The sequence below is a fragment of the Falco rusticolus genome, chromosome 6 (genome assembly GCF_015220075.1).
Source record: "Falco rusticolus isolate bFalRus1 chromosome 6, bFalRus1.pri, whole genome shotgun sequence".
NCBI classification, from domain to species: Eukaryota; Metazoa; Chordata; class Aves; order Falconiformes; family Falconidae; genus Falco; species Falco rusticolus.
Window position 1 is genome coordinate 32906229 of NC_051192.1, and position 18960 is coordinate 32925188.

At 41.7% G+C, this 18960-nt stretch overlaps 1 protein-coding gene across 2 annotated transcripts in view; it reads left to right on the forward strand.

Annotated features, from left to right (window-relative positions):
• The window catches only part of TPD52L1 (TPD52 like 1), a 57691-nt gene extending 41494 nt beyond the window's left edge, over window positions 1–16197 (forward strand). Inside the window, exons 5-8 of one of the 2 annotated variants that reach the window (XM_037391899.1) lie at window positions 4644–4658; window positions 7384–7422; window positions 10010–10070; window positions 14456–16197. In XM_037391899.1, the coding sequence (XP_037247796.1) occupies window positions 4644–4658; window positions 7384–7422; window positions 10010–10070; window positions 14456–14587 (247 nt within the window). In that variant the 3' untranslated portion in view covers window positions 14588–16197. The remainder of the gene's footprint in view (window positions 1–4643; window positions 4659–7383; window positions 7423–10009; window positions 10071–14455) is intronic. The other variant, XM_037391900.1, reaches the window with a different exon arrangement.
• Window positions 16198–18960: the final 2763 nt, after the last annotated feature.

Here is an 18960-nt window from a genome sequence, read left to right on the forward strand (position 1 = left end):
TGATCATAGAGGGGAGGATGGTTTAACAATTCAGTACTTCTTGGGTCCTGTTGCTTGTGCTTTGCATAGGGTGTGAGATTAACTGCAAAGACAGAAATGTCTTCGCTGTAGTAGAGCATGTTTTTCCTCTAATATTTCCCTTAATTAATCATGGTTACCAAATTCCTTTGTCTTACCTGTCAGTATCAACCCCGACCCCCCATGGTGATCGTGCTTCTGACCAGCGCTTGGGAAGCAGATGGGGTGGTGTTTATCCCATTAGCCCTTTAGCCAAGGGCTCAAAGCAGAGGCTAAGCCCATAAGCATTTTGATTAATCAAGAAGCCTGTTTCTAGTAGGTTTCTCTCATTAAAACTATTATCTTGAACCTGGCTGGGAATTTTTCAGGAAAATGAAACTACCAGCACTGTCATTTTTTTGTGTACACTTACTGTTTTCAGTTAAGTTCTCAGTTAGGAGAGTTTTCTTGACACTTGATGATGAAGCAGCAAGAAGTAGAGCCAGTATGTTGAAGTTACATAAAACAGGGCATAACTTGGTCCTTTTGCATTAGCTGAACATCCTAAATCTAGAGAAATGGTCATTATGCTTCCCTCATCAGCAAAGCTGGCCTAAGATCTTGGCTCAGCTTAAGCATGTGCAGTTCAGAGTGGGGTCCCACTGTAAAACCTTGTCACTTAAATAACCCGCTTTTAAAAATCTTCCCCTCTCCCACTCCAACCCCAGCCATGTTTGGGGGAGTAAGCTGTAAGGAGGCCTGCATTTTTTGTTTCATCGTTTGCATGCTTTTTTGGTAATCCAAATCGTTTTATTTCAGTGATCTAGTATATGGATTATCACTGCCCCCTCCAATAATGCTGATTTAAACACACATCAGACTGGCTTAATTCTTTTGGTTAGGCATTAAGGCTGATAGTCACCAGTGGCATCCAGATGCAAATCCCTGTTCTGCTTTCATTCAGAGCAGACTCTTGAAACTGATTTCTAAAATCCAGATGATCATCATAATTCCCAGTATGTTCAGCAGTCTTAACCCCTGCCTGTGGTGATGGTGATTTTGAAAGGGTTTGTAGTCAGCCTGACTAAATATTGAAGCCTGCTGCCTTTGTGAAACAAAATTCTGTTTTCCAGGCTTCCTGCTATGTCAACTGTCCAGAGCACGACACAAAACACATATTCCTGTTCTGAAGACTCAGGGTCTAATTTTCACCTTCTTTTAGCTCTAAAATTATTACTAAAGTATCATATATCGGCAACAGGCCAGATAGACTCCCCCAAATGTGCTATTTTGCTGTGTAAGAATTCAAGAAGATGGAATCTACAAGAAAGAAAAAAGACAAAATTTGTGCCCCAAAGAACAGAGAAGCCACCCTTTGGGGACAAAGTGCTTTTCAGGCAAGCTGTTGTGCTTCTCTGTCATCCCCAGCCCAGCTTCCCAGTGTCACAACTTTCTGATTAATTCATGCATGAACTAGTGTTTTACATCTTCTAAATTTTGTATTAATTATTAGTGATGTAAGGTCTCTTCACAGTTGTAATGCATTTTATTTAATATTATCGTGTTACTAGAATAACCAGAAATGCATATAAAACCAGTATGCAGATACTTTTGCTTTAGGATACAAACTAGGCAACTAGTAATATAGTTAATAGATTCTCCGTTAATAGCTCTTGTGATTAATGATATGCCATCAGGGTGTTTTGTTGCCCCTTCACCCGCAGCTCATATTGTTTCCTTTAACATATTCTGACATGGAGAAGGAAGGCAAAAGGGATGAAGGGAGTCCTGGGTCACTCATAGAGCAGTAGTGTAGGCTCAGATCTCTCAGAACTAGAGGTTACCCTAACATTTCAACATGGCTCTTGCCGTGTAGAGCACAGATGTGATACAGAGTTCAGGGTCTTTAACCCCTTGCTGCTTTGTATACTGATAGTTTGGATTTTTTCATGTGATACTACTGGACTACTCTGCAGCTGTCTATGTGGATCTGTTCCAGCCCTGTGGATGGCCGCCTTAGAAATAAGTTGTGATACCAAGTAGGAGACTTTCTGGTTTTTTGGTTTGCTTTAAAAATAAGAAAAGGGAAAACTACGTACACTACAGTACTACATGCACACTACCACATACATTACTACTACACAAGTAAATGTGTTTAAAGATCAAGCTAACAAAGACATACATGCAAATTAGGATGCCAGCAGTTATACTGCTTATACATCCTTCATTCAACTGTCTTGAATGTTTTCTTTAATTACACGATCACACAGACCCCTTTCAAATTCAGTGCCTGGTATGAGCCAGCTCTCGAGATCAATGAAGGTAATATAATGCCTCATTCCTGCCAGGAGTTGGAAGGCACATGTGGAAACAGACAGCAGACTGTAGGGAGGGAGAGCTTGGAGGCATGACTGTGGCAGCTGAATGTGCCCCTCAGATGACAGGAATCAGCACAGAAAGTATATGGGGTACCAGAGGGGTGGAGGAAGGCAAAGTTCATCTCTCTAGAAAGGGGCAAGGGAAATGCTGGGAAATACAAAACAGATACTGGGGAAATGCATTAACCTGTTGTTTTCTAAGTATCTAGAAGATAGCATGATGACAGAAACATAAAAGGGTTTGTCAAGAACAGTTATTTTGAGCTGACAGTACCTGTCAGAGGACAGAGGGGAGGCAGGAGATGTGATAGCGCTTGACTTTGATGAGGCTGTCCATACTGGTTTTGCAGAACTGGAGAACAGTTTAGGTGTCACTGCTTTAACAGGTAGAGGGCATAGGGAGCTGAAAATGATATTCAAATAACAGGTTTTAGTATCTCGCCATAATGCAGGATTTCGCAGGCATCTGTCCTGAGTCTGTTGCTCTTCAGCATTTTCATTACTGGTTCAGATGATGGCATTATGTGTACACTTAATATCCCCAGATGACTGCAGTGGGAGGAAATGCAAGCACTTCAGACATCGGGATTAGACTTCAAAATTATTTTAAATGATAAAATTCAGTGTAGGAAAGTGTGAGGTGCTTTATTGACAGGTGGAAAAAAATCAAAAGCAGAGATGGGGACCGTCTTGCTTTGCAGCTGAGGGCCTTGAAAGTGCTAGGCTAGTGGTTCACAAATGTAGCTGAACAGGGGCACAAGTTACTTCTCCAGGCTGTGAAATGTCTCATTGGAAGTTTAAAGAAGCAGGTTAGGTCACTATCTGTTGGAGGTGGCTCAGGTTTAATTAATTCGCTTTAGTGCTGTGGGAGTTGATTTTTGCTGTGCCTTTGTTGTGCTTTTTTGGTTTTTTTGTTGTGGTGGTGGTGGCATTTTTGCACGTGCATGTCCAGGATTTCTGTGATCTAGGTTCTGAGTGCTTAAAACTGTTGCTGAACTCATTGGTAGCTGAATTCTTTGAAATACTGTAGCTGTCATACCCAAAACTACCGTTCTTAAACCTCTGTGTCTCTGATATCACTTTAAAGGAAATATTAATACTATCTTGCTTCAGAATGTAATTTCATAAGCATTTCTTTTGCTGATGGCTGAAGCAGTTTGCTCTCATTTCTGCTGATGCTCACCCCTTCATTTGTGCTGGTTTTTCGAGCTCTGCAGTAACACAGGTTTCCTTACATTACCGAGTGTCTGTGTTGGCACGGTGAAGAGAGTGGCCCTTACTGGGAGTCAGCAGGTAGTAAAAGGGGGGTACTTACAGCAACAGTATTACTTAAGCTGGTCTAAGAAATGTGTTGTGAAGATAAATCCATGGATGTTTGAGAAGCACCAATATGCATGATGATAAATCCTGTAAATAACCCTGAAGAAATCAATGCATTTCTTTGGAGCAAGGTATGAATATAGTACAGTAAATAATGCATAACACCACACATTGAAAAAGGATGTGAAAAATAAGTATTGAAGAGGTGTTCATTAAGTGTACACCATCTATCTGGCTTGCTGCATGAGGGCAGTGTTCCCTTGAAGTGGTCTGTAATTAAAGACTACATCAATAACACACAGATGAAGGACAGACTGTCTGCCTCATCATTTCTCGACTTCGGCAACCTTAATGACAGCCTTTGAATATTGTGTATCAGTGTGCTTCTCCCAGTTCTGCTGCCTTAATTAGTTTCTTGTAAGCTAGAAGACAGTGTCAAAGTGTTTCAAGTATTTTCAACAAGGAACAAGTATTTTAGAAATGTCATTTTAGGAATTAAAATCCCCCTTTTTCTTCCATACCCTTCTCAAAAGAGATGATTAAGAAATCCAGAAGGGAAAAAAAGCCACATGCTGCTGATGTACATGTACAATTCCAGTTCGCCTATACTTTCTTTTCAATGAGATTAAGGTAGGATTTTGGGAAGAAAACCAGTTAGCATTGTTTAAATCTGAGCTAATGAAGAGAATGTGAAGTGTAGCAGACAAAACTTCTGTACTTCATTGCACACAGAAGAAGTAGCAAAGGAATGTGTGAAAATTTTTGCTCTAAAGGAATCTCAACTGATCCATGTTCCAGTATGAATTCTAGCATCAAGATTCAAATGCAAATGATTTTATTTTTCTCCTCAGGCGGTTTGACATGCTACAGATATGTATGTATATTTTTTTTTTACATTTTCATAATATTTTCAACTTCTGCTTTTCTTTCCTTGTGCATCTGCCACAGATCGCATTCAATTGGGTAAGATGCATTACTCTCATTGAATACTGTCTCTGTATTTGACAGGATTTGTTTTATGGAATGTAGTGTAGTAACCTCTTTCCTTTCAGCATCATTATATAGGAATAAAACATATGCTACTAAAACTGCAATTCCTCATTTTTACACCATGGTGAGTATGATGAGGAAAGGACTGGACTAAGTGTTTGCCTTGCTCTTGAGTAGCTTAGCCTCAAATTCAAATAAGGAACACATTCAAAAGATGTTGCTCTTGGAAAGACCTATTTATATGTAATCCCATTCTCTCAACTATCTTTTTCTGTCAGAGGTTGGGTCATAGATGACAAATAACTCAGAAAAAATCTATTCAGCCAGCAGAGTTTTATGAAGATTGGGGGGCTGGAACTAGATGTTCTTTAAGGTCCCTTCCAACCCAAACCATTCTGTGATTCTAATTACCTCTTCTTCAATAAAGCAGAAACATATTCATCATGAAGTGTGCCCAGTGACTCTTTAAAATTCTTCAGTCCTGGGGAAATTTCAAATAGTAGGCTTAAGTTCTTAATATGATTAAAGGGATTCTTTATGTTTAGAGCTTGAATTTATTGATGCTGTAAAGCACTTCAGTATATGATGAATTATAAAACAATTTTATGTGTGTTCAAAGAGTCTGTAATTGGTCTGGCTTTACATCAGTTTACCCAGCAGGAGGGTTGAACAGCCCTGAATCCTCTGCAGTCCTGCTGGCCTTGTAGCATCGTCAGTGCACAAGACAGCTCAAGAACAATTTTTCTGTTCCGCTAAGTGATCCCAATATGTACTCTTCCTTCATGGAGAAAACGTCAAAATGGGGTGTAGATTAACCTTCCTATCTCACTCTGACATGAAACCAAAATGGAATATTTAGTGACCTTTGTTATGAAGGGTCACTGTTCTCTGCCTCTGCACTGATCACCATCACAGACCTTTATGTCTTTAAAAAAGCTTAATGTTTTAGGCTTCTAGTAAGCGATGTTGTCACCATTCTTATAACTTGCATCCTTACCTCTGTAGAGAAATTAAAAGAAGAACTCAAAATATGCACTTAGTATTCAGATGCTCTCTCTCAGCTGTGCAAATTTAATATGGCACAATGTAGTCTTACCTAAACCTTTGTGTTTGGAATGTTTTGCTATTAGGAGTGGCCTATGCTGAAATACTTTCAAACTCTTATTTTTGCCTATTTGTCATGCTTTACAAGACTAAAATGGCAAGCGTGCTTGTTTAATGTTATTAGGATTGTTGAAGATTTGCTGCACTTGTGAAATGTTTGGGCTAATCTTTTGTATGTCTTCAAAATGATGTGAAAAACTGAACGTGAAATATTTGCATTGTCTGGTGTCAGTTCTTGTCTATCTGAGCATAGCAGAAGCCTTAAAATATACACAACAGCAAACAGTTTGTGTAAGATCTGTATGTCCCACCTGCTTGCCAAATAGCTCCTTTCTCCGTCTCTGCCCCCATTTCTGAATCTTTAATCTGGAAAAAAAAATTATTGTGTTTATACAGAGACAGTGCTGCTCTGAATTTGTAGAGTTTAGAACAAACACGTGCTGTTTATATGAGAGCTTTCATTTTTTTAATGCTATAATCATGCTTTGCTTGATTGCAGCCAAATGTTGGTGTCCCTTAAAGTAAAGCTCTTGCTGTTCTCAATCAGACCAGGCTGCAGCTGTCAGTCAACACTGAAAGTAGCCATGCATGAATTTTTGAAACACTATGTACTCTTGCAGTGCACAATTTACTTAGAATGTTCAGATCTAAATGTACTTATGGACAGTTCCTACACTTCAGATAAAGATTCATATTCAGAACAGGCTTGGTGCTTCCCGGCCACAGGGAGCAGGTGATGCTATGATGGCAGAATTGGCTTTCAGGTGGGAGAATGTGGCTGGTCGAAGTCAGGTGGTGAGAGAGGGCAATCATCGGCAGGGCTGAAGGTGTGCAAGACGCTTTGGGGATCTTTGACTGATGCAGAGGCTCCATCCCCCACTTGCCAGCCTTCCAATATCTTGGAAGTCTGAGGAGGGAAGTGTTGCAAGGAGAGCTGGACGAGAGCTGTGGAAAACAGCTTTCTACCCTTGGTGGTGTTGAGGTGTGAAGGAGGAGAACGTCCTAGAAAGATGGGGCCAGCAGCTGCTCTCTGGTTGAAGAAACCTCTTGTTTAGATAGCCTGTTGTGCAGGAGCCTGTTCAGACTGGGGGTGGGCACTGGCTATTTGGATTGTATATGCTGTACATGCAACAAAGGCAATTGCCTGCTGCCTTGAACCAGCTGTTCATGTTCAAAACCCGAAGCATACTGCACTCGCCCAACACAGAGCTTATCGGCTGGCACTGCGGCATATGGAGGAGTAGCTCTCTGTTCCTCTGTCACATGTTGTGTGTGTCTGGAGTTAGCAGGAGTCTGTGTCATTTAAATGGATATTGCCAGGAACTGTTTTGCATCGCTTTTTTGAGCCCTATTAAATTGCTGATCAGTTGACATGAGAATGTGGTGGTAAGGTCTTCAGTGCTGAAAGTGAGCTGCAACTCACAGGTGAGTCTGACAAGCTGTTGCCATCAGGTGAGGAAGAGTACTAGCACTCTAGAAAATATGTGTGTATATTTTTAAAGTTCAGTTAAAAGAATTAAAATTATATGTTATAATCATGTGGCAAACTTGATTTTACACCTTTTTCCCCTTGTCTTTTGTTTTCATCCCACAGTTACTCTATTCGCCATTCCATAAGCATGCCTGCAATGAGGTAATATGCTACCATATTCTATTTGCTATGGTAATGTTCAACAGTGTAATGAGGGGTGATTTGTATACTTTGATCCTGATCCTGCAGTTTTTAGTTTGATGAATAGTCCCACTTTAATCAATTAAGGTTACTTATGTAGATAAGCGCTGCAGGATGGCCCATCTGTTTTTTTTTTTTATTTCTTCTTTTAACTGTTTAATCTCTTGTACAAGCCTTTGGGTGAACAAAGCAGTTCTGAGATGTATTTAGGTAGCTGATATCAGGTTTGTATTACTGAATCTGAAATTCAGTTGTTTTGCTGTCTCTGGAACATCATCCAAAGCCCATTAACGTCAGAGATGCTTTCCACTCCAGCAGGCTTTGGATCACGCTCCTATGGAGGGATTTTATATGAGTGCTTTCATATTTTAATGGCTATAATCATGCTTTACTTGACTGCAGCCAAATATTGATGTCTGTTCAAGTAAAGCTCCAACTGTTTTCAATGAAATTGGGATCCAGCTTTCTTTTTACCCCTGTGTTCTCTAAATACATGAATATCACCACTCCCTGCCAAGCATGTGGAGAAAACAAATCTCCCAACTGTATGATGGATGCTAATTCATTCAGCTTCAGCAAGAGGCTAGTTTAAGGCAAGCATTCACCAGTGTGTCACCTGTGGGTTAAATGTAAGTCATAAAACTCAATTTCTCTCTCCTTTTGACCCTTCTTGCCCTATGTAAAGTTTGTCACCTATTTAATAGAAACCAAAAGTAATTCTGCATTATTTTTCCAATTGGCTTCTGTTTGCCCTTTCCTTAAATTAGGATCAGTTTAACTTAGCCTGATGAGGGATATGATATAAATGTGCTTGCGGAAATAGAGTCCATCATCATCTCCTGGTAAGTTCCCAGAATATGTAAAGAGGATGAACTAGAACGAACACTAAAGTTTTAGCAGCCATTGACTTTATCACTTTGCACAATGAAGCGCAGGCTCCTGCATGTGTTTGCCTTTCCCTGTGGGTGACACAGAGGTATGGACACCTGCCAGAGTAAAGTGGTTCTGCCTCATTTGTTCCACTGTGAGGGTACCTTCCGTTATGGTTAGTCATCACTGTCGTTTTATTTCATGTAGGAACAAATGGATGTAGTGGGTTTAGTTCATCCTGTTGGCCATGTTGTTAGGAGTTACCACTGCACTTTCAGTGGTAGTAGTTTTTATAGTCTCTTTCTGGATATACCACAATAGGTGAAAAAAAAGCTGAAGAACTAAACACTCGATTAAGTAACTGCTTTATTTAACTGCACTGGGCTTACAGGGTTCCTGTCACCGCTTTGCTTCTTATGGTGAAGAAAGTACAAGAGGAACCCTGCTCCACAAGTTTCTGAGCTGCAGAGTCTTTGCTAGTAATGAAGTGGAAAGTATGCTAAAATTGATCTCTCAGTTGTCAAGCAAGGAACAGAAAACGGTCTCCTTTACCCACTGCAGATTTGCCCAAGTCCTTCACACCGGCTGAACTGTTGCAGGAGGAGACAAGCTTTTGTACGCACTCCAGCTTGCCTATTTCTAGCATGTCTTCCTACGTGGAACAGGGATTATCAGTAATGGGGAAGCTGCTGTGAAAATGGGAGAAGAGCCTTCCATCTAAGCAACTGAGGGGCAACTTGGGTACAGATCTCTGTGGGGAGCCATACTCTTTAAAAAACAGCATATGCGTTATATTCATAATACTACATGGCAGGTATTAGTTGTGGTCAGTATGTTCTGTTTGCAAGATGAAATGTAAAAAAAATGCAGTTAAAATTAGAGAGAAGCTATGTTTCAAATTTTGTAGAAAGAAAGAACGAACAAGGTTGTTAGGCAAGTCAGCAAACCAAGTATGTGATTTGCTTTAAGAAGGAAAAATCACAGCTCTTGCCTTTTTTTTTTTAATTCTTTCAAGATGTGTTTGCCTCACAGTTTTCTCAAAAACAGTGTTGTGTTCTGCTCTACAGGGAGTGCAAGGCAGAGAAAAGCTTAGCTTTGTCAGAGGGGCACCCTAGGAACACGGTCTCTCCAATGCCTTTGGTTTTGAAAGCAGCAGGATACACCTGCAGTCACAAAATCATGGAGGGGGGGGGTGTCAGGATTCCTCAAAGACATTGGAACCCACTTTCTATGTAGTTCTAATCTCCTTCATCCTAGCTCAGAACATTAAAAGGTTATCTTTTTACTTAGGTAGATCATTAATTTGCTCATCAGTTGAAAAAAATTTCTTTACAGCAACAACAAAAATTGATAGGACCATAGAAATGCAGCACTACAGCCAGCATTCTGAGAGGACGGTAAATGTATCGGAGGGTAGGCAGGCCAGTCACTGTGTGGTTTGAGTTACTAGGCAGACAGGTTCTGCTTTTGCAAATTTGTAGCTAAAAAATACTCATCCTGTTACCCTAACTGCATTTCACTGGCAGAGCACAAGTCTAGCAGCCTATAGCCCTGTACTGCCAGCCAGCCTTCGTTCTGTCCTAGCACTGTTGTCTGGTAAGGTGATGGAATTGTGGAGTTACCCCATTATGTTTGCAACTGACTCTTCTTCCTTCCTTCAACTTTCTTTTTCTCCTAGGAATTCTCCAACTTTCAAATCGTTTGAGGAGAAGGTTGAGACCACTGTCACAACCCTTAAGGTAAAGTTTAGAGGCAGAGTTACGTGGCTGGGCGTGTTGAAATGTGAGTTTAGTTGCCCCTATCATTTGTACAGAAGACCAATTGAATTTTCTGTTCCATTGAAAATTTCAAGGAACTGCAAGAGCACTAATGGAAAATGAAGGCAATGTGCAATGAAATAGTCTTTCCGTACTTTGTTACTAAGAAATTATTTCTGTTGCCTGCCAAAGTAAAAGTGGTCTCAGAAATGCCAAAAATATGGCCATACTAAAACGGAAAGCAGAGACATCTCCTAAGGTGTGACCACGGTTGATCAAGCTGTGCAAGGCAGAGCCACGTGCAGATGCAAGGTTAGATTTTGAAAGCAGTGTGGCCTCAGGAGCTTTGTGCTGCGCCCTGCCAGGCAGGTGGAGCCGTGGGGCTGCAGAGTGACGTTTCCTCCCTGAGCTATGCTCCTTTCAACACTAGAGATGTACTTACCAAGTGCCCCTTGTTCAGCTGGTGGCAGCTGTCACGTAACTGGTGTGATTCACACTACCTGTGTGGTGCCTAGTGCTGAACTTAACTTTCTTTAGTGCAGGGGTGTTTCCTCTCAAATTTCAGTGTTTTGCCTGGATTTAAAATGTCAAAAAACTGTATTGACATTTTGCTGTGGGACCGGAATATCCAATGGCAGTTACCAGTTACCACTGATAGCCCTTCTTAAGGCTCTTATTTAGCAGGACAGAGCATGGCAAATTCACAGCGAGCTTTGCTGCGTGGTGAGGCACATTCAAGGGGGCAACAAGAGGGTTTGTCTCCTACTGGTTTTTATTCATCAGATAGTCAAGTGTGCTCATAAAATGGTATTTTACTTTGCTGCAATAGAAAGATTCCAACATATTCCAAGTGCAGTCTGTCAGTAGATGAGGGCCAAACTGATCACCCCTCATTTTAGGGGGAACTGAAAACACTAGATTAATGTCAAAGGGCATTTCAACTTGTAAACCATTAAAAAGGCAAGAAAATGGCCTTCCCCCTGGGACAGAAGGACATTCCTTGTTACGGAAAATACAAATTACAGCTAGAACTGAAGCAGCAGGTGCACAGGGAATGTCTGTCTTTTCCACTGTGAAATTTTACAGCATGTAAGATTTTCCAGTCGGTCTGACAAAAGCAGCAGAGCCTGATGTATTTTTATGTTTCTAAATAAGCATGTCCATTAAAGAATGCAGAGTTACTCTCATTTTCCAATTTTTGAGTATCCACATTTATTTAGTGATAGGCTGTTCTGACAACTTTGTCATGAATAGTGTAGGCTAATGTCAGCTCCATTACACTGTGTCAGGGAAGGAAACATCATCTCAGTTTCACAGGTGGGAGGCAGCATTCCAGGGAAGACTAGGAGCCTCTCAAGGAGCTAGAACAGAACACGGACCTCCAGAGCCCCAGCTCCGTGCCCGTATACACTTTCCTATTCGTTCTTTTCCCCTTAGCCACAAATGCTTTTTATATTCAACCTCACCGTAGGAGAAATTGTTCATGCAATGAGGTGCATCAGCTTGGAAGGTCTGAATTCTTGTCTGCTGCATTCAGGTTTATCACTTGCTTATCTACCCACCTGGTTAAGGAATGCAGCTCATTGGAATACCCGAGGTCTGAAACTGATTTCCCCGCACACACACACACATGCACACACCCCACCTTCACCAGCTGGAGAAGTCTTTTTGTACCCATTTAGTCACTAAGCCTACTCTCAGGACTTTCAGTAGTACTTCTAGCTCCCAAGTTTGCTTCTAGACAACTCTAGACTCTGCAAATCCATTCCTCTTGCACTTAGGCCAACCTGAGAGGGACAGCTTAAAGCCTTTTGCCTTGTTTTGAGGGGTAAAGGACAATTGCGAGTGATGTCCTTTATGCATCAAGGGAGGGGTGTCTGTTTCCAGTCGCCTCAGTGTGTCATTCAGAAACTGGAAAAGTCAATTTAAACTGCAGAGCTCTGAAGACCGTTTCTTCTCACAGTGAGCTGCTTGAGGAGCCTGATCTTATTTTGGTGATTAAGCAGAGGTGTTCTTTTAGAGGAGACTATTTGTCATGCCAGCTCTTAGCCTATTTTATTCAGAATGCTCTTAGATCATCCTTTAAGGAGTCTTTAAGAAAGCAGGACAAGACAAAGTCTTAAGTCTAAAGTGGTCTTCCACACCCCGTGAAACGTTCATTGTTGATTTTTATTGGCAAACCCACTGACATTTTCTGAAATATTTTCTTTCTGTATTCTCTTTCTTGATTTCATTTCTTTGTGCAAATGGAGAAAGGAAGCTGGAGTCGTAGACCTAGGGTGTCAGCAGTGTAGGCTGTCGACAACTGGGAGTGTCTCAGCACTGTTCTCCCTTTTCCCTGCCTCTGTTCCAAGGTTTGCAAGATTAGGAAGACCAGGGGTGAGGGGAGAAATCATAGGTTGTCCCTTCAATTCTAGGATCCTGTTCTGGTCTGAAAAAATGGAGAACTTCCCAGAGGGCCTTCTGAAAAAGAACAGCAGTAGCCTTACCTCTTCCTCGTGCGCCTCTTACTAGCTACAGATCTTCAGTGGTCCCGCAATGCTCTGCAGTCAGCCAAAACTGATGTTCAGACTTCATGCATCTAGAAGTCAAATTTCAAGTTAGATTTTATTTGCCCTTGATGTTTGGACTTTTGGTTGCAGCTTTCTTAGGAGTATGTATTAGTTTAGCTTTCCCTGGAAATTGACAGGACCTGGGTGCCTCATTCTCTTCAACTTTTTTGAAAATTAGAAGTCTGATGAATCAAATGTTTGTGTAAGCACTGAGGTATTGGCCAGAGGCATTCAATAAAGTGACTTACATCATTCTTGTTTTCGGATGGAAAAGTAGGCAGAAAAGCAGATAGAAAATGAAACTGCATTAATGTTTCTGATGTTGAGGTGTCCATATTCAGATGTACCTTAAGCGAGTCATTTGAAAGGGTGCAGAAATATTCTACTTTCACAATCACTCTGATCAGTCTGAATCAATGTTCTTTTGAGAATTGTAATTGGCAAATAAAAGTAGAATTCTGCCCTGAAAACTTAATAGTAGCTTTACTAGGCAGTGCCTGCCTTTTCACTGCAGGTCTGGGCCTACCAGCATTTAAGTGTCTTTTTGTATCCATTTTGTATTGCTGTGTGCAAAACTCAGCGATGGACCCATACTTTCTGAAAGTCAGCAAAGCCCACCAGATTGAATACAGCTTTTTACCTCTTGTGATGGGAACTTTTAATAACAGTGACCCAAACTGTCAAAGCATGTATAAAGCCTAGTACTACCTTATTCTAATAAGAACTTTCACGCTAGGCAAGCTCCTGTGCTAGCTGATGAAACAAAAGCTTACATAGGATTAACCCTTTGGAAACTTGGAACACAAAGCACATTTAATTAAAATAATCCTCCTAAGCATTCAGTGGCTGACAGGCTGGAAAAGCACCAGCTTGTCTTTAAGTCCTGCTGCAGTTCTAGGATGGAGTAAAAAATTTAGCCCTATTTTCAGGCTTAAATCAACTTTGAGTGGGTGTATCAGCAAGCCAAACTACAAAAGAACATTTTCTTACCAAGATGACCCAGTCTAAACAGCTTTGTCTGTTTGTTACTTAGTCTTGACCATTTCCAAATCTTTCGATAAAGCTCTGTCTTTGTTAGGGGAACTCTGTTTCAGAGACTTAGTCATATTGGGGTTTATTTTTAATACTTAGATTTACAAATTCACAAACTGAACCATTTTGAAAGTAGATGACCCGTCAGCATGTGTGTCTTATGTTTCATTTATGTAATTTGGTATCTCTTCCTCCCCCCTCCCCACATTAAAATGCTGTGGGCAGTTCTATGTACCAGTACCTGGGTAGCTACAAGTACCTAAAGGGAGACAAGCTGCTGGGTTTGTTCTTCGGTTTCTATACTCCTCCTACTGTCCAAACTCCCAGCCTGGTTTATGTATTTTGACAGCAGCTGTGTTACCATTGCTAGTGGGTGGGCCACTTTGCTTAGCAAATGAGCCAGTTTATTCCAATACCCATCTCCTATCCAGCCTGTGTAGAACTGGAAAAAAAATGGTGGAACCAGTGTGAGCTACTCGTGTAAAGAACCACACTAAGTTTTCTGTTAGGATCTAGGATCCTGCCTGGAATCTGCTTAGGACTTGGTTCCTATAAGTGTATGATAAATGTCTCTGGCAGCCTGGAAGTTTAGAAACTGGGGGAGGAAAGGGGTTGCTTTATTTGAGTGATTTTATACTTTTGTTCTAAGAAAATCCCAGCCTCGTGTTCTCTGCCTGCTATGAGCAGTTCCCAGCCCTCCACAGCCACGGGGTGGAATGCAAATGGGACTTGCTACAGTGTGAGCAGAGGAACTTGCTGTTCTCTTTGTTTGCCATGTTTCAGACCAAGGTTGGTGGGACAAGCCACACAGGGGGCAGTTTTGAAGAAGTCCTCAGCTCTACAGCCCATGCCAGTGCTCAGAGCTCTCTTGCTGGTACCCGACTCCCTGAGAGCGAAGAAGAGCTTCAGTGTTAAACCGCAGGCCCTCCTGAGCCTCGCATGCCTCTCTTCAGAGACTTGCCTAGCCCGTGAGTTTTAGGCCTCCCTTGCCACCCAACTTGTGCAACAAGGTTTTGTCAGCTTTGGAAAATTGCCTCCCTGGCCTTGTGCTGGAGAAATGTTTCCTCTCTCTATTTGTATTTTCAATGGGCCATTTTATCATCAGGTACTTTGTACACCATAGAAACCAGACATAAGTCATTGACTTATCATTGTTAGGTGACCAAAATAGCTTTCATTTTCACGTAACTTTCCTCCAACAATCTCCCAGTCTCTGTTTCTTATTTCTTTTAGTTTACGGTTTTCCATCTGTTGGTTTCTAACTCCCCTTTCAGTGCCACATCAGACAGATGGACCTAGAGCTGGGCAAAGATTTCTACTGCCAGCACTAGTCCCATATACCAGCTGCCTGCCAGCCATACCAGGTGTCCTTTGCTCAGGAGTCTCTGTACACGATCCGCTTTCTAAAGGAAATAAAATCACTGTCACAGAAAGTTTTTTCTTCTTCACTGGTACAGTCTGGTATTGCCCTCCACCCATGGGTCAGCAGAGTAAAGGACAGGAAGAGACAGCCAGTGATTCATATAGAAACTGAACTGATTACAGCTGCCGTTTTAAGATGATCATTGTAGCTGGAAAAGCTTCAGTTTAAAATATGTTCCATTGCTCGGTCTCTGTGGTTTGGTAAGACTTGACAGTGTAAGTAAGTTAATTACAGAAGAAGCGGAGGGAACCTCTAATATTTTTGCCTCCGCTATCTTTCCCTCAAAAATAAGGCAAGGTATATTTATGAGCATAAGTTCAGTTACAGCCTTAAGTGAAAGAACACAAAACCAACAGCTGGCTTAAGATGTGCCATAGGTGAGCAAGCCCATGCCTTCAGTCTGCATTTCAGAGCTGCTAGCACAAACCCTGTTATCTCACATGCAGGATGAGTAGGTGCTTCACTTTGTCAGATTTTGTCATGCTTCGCTCCAGGACCTAACTCCACCAACTGCATTATATCTGCTTAATCACTACGAGCCAGTCATCTCTCAGCTTTGATTCAGCATGTTTTCTTGCATCCTTTCAACATTTTTAAATGAGAAAAAGAAAAGAGCAGCACACGTGTGACACTGCCTTCTTGTCTAGTGAGCCGGTGTCAGTCTGCATGTTGCACTACTTGGTTAACCAGACTGACATGAGCACAGCTTTATCAATAAACAAGATGGAAAAGAATCTGGCTACTTTCAAAAAGGATGCATTTTTTGAGCATAAGCCAAAGCTTCAAATCAGTGTTAAGTGAGTTTGACATTACAGATTGCTTAAAATCTTGTGAGAAAACATGGCTTTCAGTGATTTTTTTCCTGTGTGGCTTTTGTTAGTTTTTACAAAGTTGGAAGTCCTTTTGTCATAGTCTACTGGACATGAATTAACTTTGGACATTTATATCAAATGCCTCTTTAGTGTGATTTTTAGCATGGAAGCAAATTAACTAGTTTGTTGGGGTTTTTAATACAGTTTTCTTGTGACAGTTGCTAGCTTATTTTACGTGGGTTTGTGCATAAATGTGAATTTATTTAAATAAAGAAAAGATTAATGGTCAACTTAGTTTGTGTAAATGAAGTTATTGATATTAAAAATAAATCTCTCTTACTCTTTTACACTTTGTGATTTTTTTTAATTCTGCGCATTTACTAGAATTACTGTGCATCTCTAAGCCTTGCTATATCACAGCAGAGTATCAAAGTAAATTGCAAGAACAGTCAGCCATTCCTAGTGTCTTTAAAATCTGTTCAGCTTCTTCTGAACCTGAAATTCCCCACAGAAATCTGCAACCCGAATTTTGAACATTTTGAGGTTCAAAGGAGAGAAATAATTGAACCAAGTTCAGTAGAAGTGAAATGCGTGGCAGAAAACATTTTCTAGGTCTAAACCATTGATCTCTTTTGAGCCAAACCAAGGTTAAAACATGGAGTTCAAGCACTGGCACCTGCTGCAGGACACAGATTTAGACCTCAATTTATTTATATATTTATGTATGTATATATGTACACAGAGAAAAATGCTTCTGGGAAAGCAGGCAATTGCTTTTAACAACATCATAAAAGAGTGCAATTTAAAGAGCTCGTGTATGACTGTTAGCAGAGGTAGGCTGGCCAGATAAGCTGCTCTTCCATATAAATCCTTACATGTTATTTTCATTACAGCAGCTGCCACTATGCACAGGGTCAAGGCTGGTTTGACTGTATTGGGAGAAAGACAAGGGAGGAGGCGGTTTCCTCCCATAGGGTGCGTGTCCTGGGCCTAGCACGCTTTTCCTACACATGAAGAGCGCACTTCAATACTGCATGAGGAAGCCTGAAGCCCCACAGACTGTTCGCTAACCTTTCTAGGAACCTGTCATCATGCCTCACGCTTTCTGATCACGCTGCTCCAGTCTCTTTCCAACCACCCCCCATTTCCATTCAAACGCAGTTCCCAAAACGGCCATTAGCCTGCAGTTGCCCCGAGTGGACAGGAACGTGATTTTAACAAAGTACTTGCTGGATGTCAAAACAAAACCAAACCCCGCACAATGCACACGCAAACCACGTCTCCATTTCCCAGGTCAGTTTTTACATTTCTTGCACCAGCGTGCTGCTGACCAGGGTTCGGTGCTCCGTCCCCTGGATCCCCCGCAGAACTGAGTGTCACCAGCCAGTAAAGCCGGCTGCTGCGCTGGAGAAACCGGTTGTTCCTGCTGGGGCAGCACTTGTGCTTTGTGTATTTCTATCAAAGGGCTCTTTAAGGCCACTTTTCTTGTTTGTCAAGACAGAACTGAGAACTTTCTTTTAATGCATCCGTAGCTCCCCCATGCTTGGCATGGTATTCAATGCAAACCAATACAGACTACGATTTGCGCGCATCTCTGTGGAATAAAAACGCTGAAGCTCAGCAGGTCCCAGTCCATCACCCTTGCGCCACAACAATCAGCTGCCAGTAACCACTACCAGAGTCCCCCATTGCTCAGTAAAACACAGCTTACCTTCCAGGGTTTCCACAGGGCACAACTGCTTGTTGTGCCTTGTGGGGTACCCCGAGCAGAGCAAGCAGCCGAAATCTCACCCAGACCAATCTCTGCAGATTTTGTGCACTGTGCCAGCCACCAAGGCACGAGCTCCCAGCAGCTCCAACAGCACTCCGAGCCTCTGCCAAAGGGACTGGCCACAGGACGCAGCGCAAGCTTCTGTCAGGCCCACGAAGTTTCCATAAAGGAGCCTTTTCCTGAGTCACGGTGCCCGAGGATGTGTGCTCAGCTAAACTACCTACCTTTAAAGTGGGCGACAACTGAATCTGGTTTTATGCTGCCTCATGAGGCTGAAGGCAGAGGAGCTAGCTCTCCCTCTACCACGTAATTTTTCCAGTGCAAACTCTCTTTATCTGGTAATTGTGACATCACCCGAGTCTGCAGCTGCACACATGACGCAACAGTTAGTAGCGCAGACACTGGCCCTGGTATGGCTTCTGCAACCACTACAGTTTACTCGACAACCATACTGTAATTTTACATGAGCATTATTACTTCCACTAAAAACTGTCTACGGCAGAAACAGTGCCAGAGTGTTACAGCCGGAACAAAGGACAGACAGCTTGTACTTGTACATGGGCATACAGGCTTTTGTGTTAGACTGTGCAAGCTCCAAACACCCCTCAGCTATTCTGTGATTATCAATTACCTGTGCAAGACTCTGTAAAATTGCCAGTCTGCGTGAGGGGGAGTCTGGAGTACTGGCCTTACAGAAATGTCAACATCATTCCCTGGTACAACGCATGAACAATGGAAAAAAAATGTATGAAACAATAAACTGAGAAACTGTAATTGATGAGATTGCCATTTTTATCCACCGTCACTTCTTAAGGCTCATGCACTCCAAAGAAATTTCATCTCTAAGTCTGGCTCTGTCAGGAGAGAAATGTGCTCATTGATCTCACTTATGTGTAGCACAGTGAACAGACATTAACCCATTTGATATAGAAGGTATTTAAATCATACTTGGAAGTCACAGAACAAGACTGCCTGTCCCAGTCAGAGCATCACATGAACAGATCAGCTGACTGCAATCAGCTAATTTTTAAACTTACCTGAATTTCCCCAGTGGAGAATCTATTTGTAACTGAGGCTGCATCAACCAGAGGGTGATTAAAAAAAAGAAAAATCCCAAACAAGCTGATTCTAAATATTTGCTCCTTGACACAACCTCTGATCTGGGAGGTAACTATCCTACCTGCTCCTACCTAAGTGGTCCTGGGATTCTCACCAGTGAATGCACAGAAAAAAAAATCTGCTGGCAGAATTAGTGATGTTATATGATAAAGAACGTACAGAA